Source organism: Myotis brandtii, unplaced genomic scaffold (assembly GCF_000412655.1).
Source record: "Myotis brandtii unplaced genomic scaffold, ASM41265v1 scaffold892, whole genome shotgun sequence".
NCBI lineage: Eukaryota > Metazoa > Chordata > Mammalia > Chiroptera > Vespertilionidae > Myotis > Myotis brandtii.
Window position 1 is genome coordinate 905826 of NW_005371656.1, and position 6720 is coordinate 912545.

General features: G+C 56.6%; 1 protein-coding gene across 2 annotated transcripts in view; it reads right to left on the reverse strand.

Moving 5' to 3' along the window:
- Window positions 1-953: 953 nt before the first annotated feature.
- The window catches only part of LOC102250009 (182 kDa tankyrase-1-binding protein), a 7283-nt gene continuing 1516 nt past the window's right edge, over window positions 954-6720 (reverse strand). Inside the window, exons 1-4 of one of the 2 annotated variants that reach the window (XM_014532438.1) lie at window positions 4613-4708; window positions 4186-4294; window positions 2519-3152; window positions 954-1059 (exon numbers count right to left, since the gene is read on the reverse strand). In XM_014532438.1, the coding sequence (XP_014387924.1) occupies window positions 969-1059; window positions 2519-3152; window positions 4186-4279 (819 nt within the window). In that variant the 5' untranslated portion in view covers window positions 4280-4294; window positions 4613-4708 and the 3' untranslated portion in view covers window positions 954-968. Of the gene's footprint in view, window positions 1060-2518; window positions 3153-4185; window positions 4295-4612; window positions 4709-6720 lie in introns of those variants that run through there. The other variant, XM_005885148.2, reaches the window with a different exon arrangement.

A 6720-nucleotide genomic window follows, 5' to 3' on the forward strand; every position in this document is an offset into this window, starting at 1 on the left:
GGTAAAAGCCAGGGCCTAGTCCTGTTGCCATAGCAATGGCCTCCCACTGGATTTCCAGAGCCGTGCCAAGAGGAAGGAGGAGCCGGCCCAGGCTGGGCTGGGAGAATGGGACAGGGCTTGAGAACATCCGGTGGTGGGGTGCCTGGGGGAGGGGGGGAAGACTCCTGGGGTTTCCCCTTCTAGGACAGTCAGGGTAGGACAGCCACAGCCTAAGCACTGCTGATACTTGGGTGGCCCTCGCTGGCCTAGGATTGGCCTGAGGGGTTTTGAGGGGCAGAAGAAAATTTTAAACCCAGTGGCACAGCCCTATAAAAGTCACTGGGTGTCCCTCCTCTAAGCCTGAACCAGGAGGGGGACTGGGGTCTGATTCAATGCTGGGTGGGTCTACCCCCTTCTAGCTGTGTGCCCTCAGGCACAGTGCTTACTGCTCGAAGCCTCGGTTTCCCCAGGTGAAAAGTGGAGTTAGTGTGACTGTTGGGAGACTTGGGGGGGCGGGGGGGGGGGGGGGGGGGGACCACAGGAGGTTGGCTGTGGGAGCACACTGACCACCAGGGGACAGCTCCTGCATTGAGCATCTGCCCCCTGCTGGTCAGTGCACCAGAGCCTGCCTCAGCCCCTGGGTAAGTTACTTAACCTCGGTGAGCCTCTCATGTGTGACTAACAGGGCCCACTAGCTGCAGTGATCACAAGGATTAAGCCAGTCAACCTTCCTGGCACATGCCCAGCACACAGTAGGTGCGTGACTGACGGCAGTTACGATGGATAATTATTCTTATAACGAGCAGCCTCATGGCCTGAACCACACTGGATCAAGAGCACTGGCCTGGGAGTCAAGAAACCTGAGTCCCGGGGCCAGCCCCTGGGCAAATCACCTCCTCCATGACCCTCAGTGCCCCATCGGAACCAGAAAGAGATAGAGCAGATGACCACAGGTGACCCTTCCAGCTTAAAATTACTATGAGTCCAAGTCATAACGGAGGGTAACTCACGTCAGTAGGTGGCTCAGAGCTGGCCGGCTGAGCCAGGTCCCCATTGAAGGCCCGGTCCAAAGGGGGGTTCCTGGGAGGGAGAAAGACAGGAAATGTAGGCACAGTATTAAGAAGCCCGTGACAGATGAAAAAGGGGACAGAGCTATGTTAAGAGTCTGCCTAAGTGACTTTAGCAGAACCCAAAGTTAACCGCCCCAGGCATTTCCTCCTGAACCCTGCCTGGGACCACAGGGGACAGAGAAGCTATCCAGTTTCTATAGTGAAAATGGCCCAGGGGGTAGTGCCTATTCCCTACCTCTATACCCAGGGTTAAACTCCACTAGTCCCTTTAGAAAAACCATCCTGGAAGCCCACACTCCCCAGTGATTCCCTAAAAGATCACCCTCCTTCCCCTAGCCCCTAAGGGGTTAATGTTCTCCTCCGGCCAGGGAGAGTACAGCTGGCCTGGCTGCCCTGCCAATACTTCTAGAAGGAGTGAGCACAGGGGGAGGGAGGGGGGCAGAGTGATTTTCCAAGGTTGAAGTTGTTCCTCTGAAGCTCTGCTTGGAGCCAGGGAGGGGAGGATAGAGGGCTGAACCCAGCCTGGGAGCCCTGGCCTGGGACAGAGAAGGGTTAATCCAGAGCCCTGCCCTCCAGGTACTTTCAGGTGAGAAAAGGGCTGGGCTGGAGGGCAGGGTAGGGCAGAGGTCTTCAGCTTTGGGCTCAGCCCCAACCACAGCAGCCCTGCCCTTCGCAGCAGCAGGAAGGGGAGGGGAGCCTCTGGGCCCCGCAGAGCCACCAAGGGCCCAGGGGGCCAACAGTGCCTCAAGCAGGCGCTCCCTGTCCTGGGGATGGCACTTGAGATCCCTCGGCCTCTTCCTCCAAGCCCCTGTGCCCACCACCCCAAGAGGCACCTCCTGGCCAGCCTTCTCTGCACTGGCAGAACTCTGGAGAAGGGTATTACACGCAACAGTCTCCAGCCCGGCCGTAATCTCTGCTCAGACACCAGCTGGCCTGGTATCAAGGTGTGTTCACATCTTATCTCTCCCATCAGACTCCTGCAGGCAGACCGTGCCCTTCTCATCATACACCAGCACCTCCTGGTACACTGCTCCGTACACGGTAGGAGCCAGCAGCCAAGAGCACGTGTGCTTTGGAAATAGACATGAATTCAAACCTCAGCTCTGTCTTAGTTGCTGAGGAACCATGGGAAGTCACTTTTGAATCTCAGTTGCCTCATCTCTAACATTAATATTCCCTTCACTAAACACAATGGCTGTGGATTAAATGAGGCAAAGTTCAGCTCTTGGCATTAAAAAGAAACTTCCATACTGTGCACCTGAACTCTCCATAAATGCCCATCAACCCTAAAGAAAATTATAACTGTAAGGAGAATCTAGTCATAACACCGTCTGCTGGCGAAAGCTTTGTAACTTAGCCCGGGGCCTGCCTGCACTCACAGCACACAACGGACCTAACAGTGAAGGTCACAGTCCCAGATGGGGCCACCTACTTCATCCTCCAGAACGCAACAGCCTCCCGCCCCTCACCTCTCCTCGGGGGTCTGGCTGTGCTCTTCAGGGCACTCTGTGGGAGACTTCGCAGGCCCCTCCTGGGACCATTCCCTGGAGAGGGTCCCACCATCCTCATCCACAGGACCAGTAGCCACACCATAGGTCCTGGGGCCGTATTTTGAGCTACCATCGTGGTTAAAGGTGAGGCGGGAGCCCCAGAGGCGGTCAGAGCTGGTGGGGACCTCCTTCCGCGGCTGCTCCATCTTGGCCAGAATCTCTTCCACTGTGGTGGCTGCAAAGCGCTCAGAGGCTGGACGGAAGGGGGCGGGGGCCTTCCGCACACCCCCTGGGGCAGCACATCGAGCCGGGGGTGTCAACGGAGGCATCTCTTCTTTCCCAGCCTCCTCTTTCCCAGCCTCTTGAGTGGCTTCTCCTCCAGTAGACGTCTCGGCCGGCGGTCTTGGTGCAAAGGGAAGGGGACGCCTGCTGCCACCATAGGGCTGGGGTCCTGCCAGCATGTTCATCTTCCGGGCAGAAGGCAGCTCAGCCAGAGGACCCCGGGGTGGCCGCGGCCCAACAGACACCAGCAGGCTGGGCTTGGCAGGCAGGGCTGGCTTGGCAGGCAGGGCCCGGGGTTTGGGCTTGACAGGAGGTTTGGCCCGAGGGTCACCTACCAAAAGGAAAGGGTTGGTTGGGGAGGCTGTCAGAAGAACCAGGATGTAGACTTCTTCATCTCCTCCCTATTAACTCAAAATGTTGACAACCTTCAAGGCACAAGCCACATGTCACCTCTTCCATGAAGCCTTCCTTGGTTTACCATACCTATCCCAGAAGCACCTTCTGTCTCCAAATTCTCAAAATGTTTATTCAATCCTTCCTGGAAGCTAAAGCTATTTAAGGGTCCAGCTGACACCTTATTTGTCCCTGTACCCTACTCTGCATCTAACACGTTCTTATTGAATGAATGAATGAATGAATGAGAAAATGAGCCAATAAACAAATGCTACCTACCCATAATCGAGCCCTCAGCCCAACATTTCTCCAATCTAGTCCGGTCCTCTTACATGACACTCTACCCTCCTACCATCCACAGCAAACCTTTTATCCCAGCTGAGTCTCCCTACTCTGCCTCCTGGCTGTACCTCCCCAGGACACACCCAGGCCACCTCCCCAGGTGTGTGATGAGGAATGCAAACTTATTATTGACCTAACCCACCCAGAAATAAATCTGCCGCAGGAAAAGAAAACAAGATTAGGAACCTACCTTCTATATAAGGCATTCCAAAGCCAAATAAAAGACCTTGGGATTACTCATTGCCACGGCCCTCCTAACAGAAACCTCTATCATCCACTCATTCGGCTCAGCCTAAGAAAGGAGTCTAGACAGGAGCCAGGAGGCCTGGGTTCAAATCCCTATAGGTACACGTCATTTCTCATCTAGGCCCCCGCCTCCTCCTCGCAAAACACTCACATCATTTGGAAGGTTAGCTTGTTCTTATCTGCTGTAGATCTAAGACCTCTAACTGTTCTAAAGGGTCTTACCAGGAACTGAGAACCTTTCAAACTCATCCTGCCCTCCTCCCTCCCACCTCAACAGAATCATCACTCCCCCACCCCTTCCAGGACAGAATGCGGGCTCAGCCTCCACCCCTCTCACTGCCCTCCCGGCCACCCGGCTCCACCCTGCACCCACAGGCACCTACCTGGCTCAGAGCCAGCAGATACCAGCTCCTCCTCCATCTCCCGGGGTGGTGGGGAAGCCATGGCTGTGCCTTCCCTGAGAACAGACACTTTCATCACATTCGGCAGAACCTGCATGAGAATTGAGAAGCGGAGGGTGTGAATAGGGGCAGCCAAAGACCTGGGAAATAAGAGGGAGAAGGCGAGAGGGTTGGGCGTTGGCAGTAGGCTTGGCCAAGGGAAGCCTGCTACTTCTAGCAGAGGCAGAGTGTGGGACAGGAAGAGGGAACTTCAGAGCGGGTGGGAGGTCAAGGGAGGTCCCCAGCAGTCTATCCTCAATTCTTCCCAGATCACTCTCTAACTCTGGTCTTCTAACCACAAAGTCCTGGAGCTTCAGGGAGCTACCTACTCTTCCCTCCCCTGCTGAGCTCTCCGAGACACCCCACTTACTATTCCCAGGGCCCCCCTTGGGTGCAGCAGCCCGCTCGAGGTATCTACTCAGGGGCAAAGCAAGAAGGCCCCAGAGTCTGAAGCCTCTTCGTGAATCACTTCAGGGGAGACGGGAAAAACCCGCTCCTCCCCGACCTGGGGCTCCACCCCACAGCCTGCCTTCCCTTTCCCGCTCACCCTCCTTCCCTCCCTCCCTCCTGCAGCTGGGAGTGGTTCCCTCTCCCCCCTTCCTCCTCCTCCATCCACATCCCTGCCCCAATCCCGCCTCCCTCAGAGCCGTCTCATCCAAACACGGAAAAATAAGGAATAAGAAGTAAACATCTGGAATACATTTTTTTCTTTAATTTCTCAATTGCTTTGGCTTCAGCACGGAATTTGATGAGGTAAAAGCCAGGGCCTAGTCCTGTTGCCATAGCAATGGCCTCCCACTGGATTTCCAGAGCCGTGCCAAGAGGAAGGAGGAGCCGGCCCAGGCTGGGCTGGGAGAATGGGACAGGGCTTGAGAACATCCGGTGGTGGGGTGCCTGGGGGAGGGGGGGGAAGACTCCTGGGGTTTCCCCTTCTAGGACAGTCAGGGTAGGACAGCCACAGCCTAGGCACTGCTGATACTTGGGGTGGCCCTCGTGGCCTAGGATTGGCCTGAGGGGTTTTGAGGGGCAGAAGAAAATTTTAAACCCAGTGGCACAGCCCTATAGAAGTCACTGGGTGTCCCTCCTCTAAGCCTGAACCAGGAGGGGGACTGGGGTCTGATTCAATGCTGGGTGGGTCTACCCCCTTCTAGCTGTGTGCCCTCAGGCACAGTGCTTACTGCTCGAAGCCTCGGTTTCCCCCGGTGAAAAGTGGAGTTAGTGTGACTGTTGGGAGACTTGGGGGGGGGGGTGGAATGCATGCAAACTGCTTAGCATAATGCCTAGCACATAATACGTGCCCAATAAATGTTGGCCATTATGAATACGATTCCATTCGGGGTCACCAATGAGCTAACATCCTTGGTAACCACCTCCCCCTCTCCCCAGACCATTCCTCACTCCCACAGGGCCGTCATGTCACCTGCTCTTCAGACACTCCACCACCTCCTCAGTTCTCATCCTGGCTCCCGAAGCACCATCCCACCCACAACACCCCCACCCCCATCCCAGGCTCTCCAGCCTGGGGGACAGAGTGCTCCTCCCTCTAGTTCCAAAGGAAGGGGGATGTTTCCTAACACGTGGCATGCACAGAGCCCCTGACATGAAAATCTAACCCCCTCCAAACGGCAATGGGCACAGCCTTCCTCAGAGTCACCCACTCCTAGTCAGGGAAGACAGCGCCGAATCCAAAGAAGGGCCTCTGATGCCCAACATTTGCAAAACCCACCCACCCCTCACCTTTGACCCTGCCCCAGCTTGTTTCAAAGATGGGAGGGAGCAGAGGGAAGAGGGTAGAGAGAAACCCAAGACTGTCCATTCGCTTGGTCAGCGAACTTGCAGGGCGCACTGCTCACTATGGGTGGGTGAATAACTGTGCAGAGCCGGGCCAAGTGTGCATGGGGGAGGGGCCCATGATAGGGAAAACAATATTAAAACACAAGATTGTTTCCTTGTCCTTGAACATTATTACATGGAACATGGTGTGGGTGATTAGAAATGGAGACAAACAGGCCCAGCACCGAAAAACGCTTTCACCTGGGGGCCTGAGGGACACTCTGCAGTATGAGGGCGCAGCAATGAAGCGGGGCTCGGCTTCCCCAGCCGAGGGGACCCCACCGCAGGAAACCCAGGTGCCAAGCCCTGGCTGCAGAATCACAGCTCTGAGCACTCCCCACCCCAGGAATCGGGGGCTGCAAGGGCTGGGGAGAGGTCGGGCAGTTCCAGCCGGGGCAGGGGCCCAAAGGGACTTGGGCGCAAGCGGGGTCGCCCCTCTGGACCCTAGGATCTCTGCCCGGACCCGGACCCAGAGAGGTCGGCAGGGATGGCACATGAACTGCTGGAGGAGGGAGGGCCAACGGAAGACGGAACAGCCAGGGTGAGGGGCCGTCTGGAGAGGCCCAGTGGGAAAGCTGGGGACAGAGGGGACGGCAGCAGCCGAGGAGGAGGAGGAGAGGAGGGGGGCGGAGGGGGCGGGGGCGG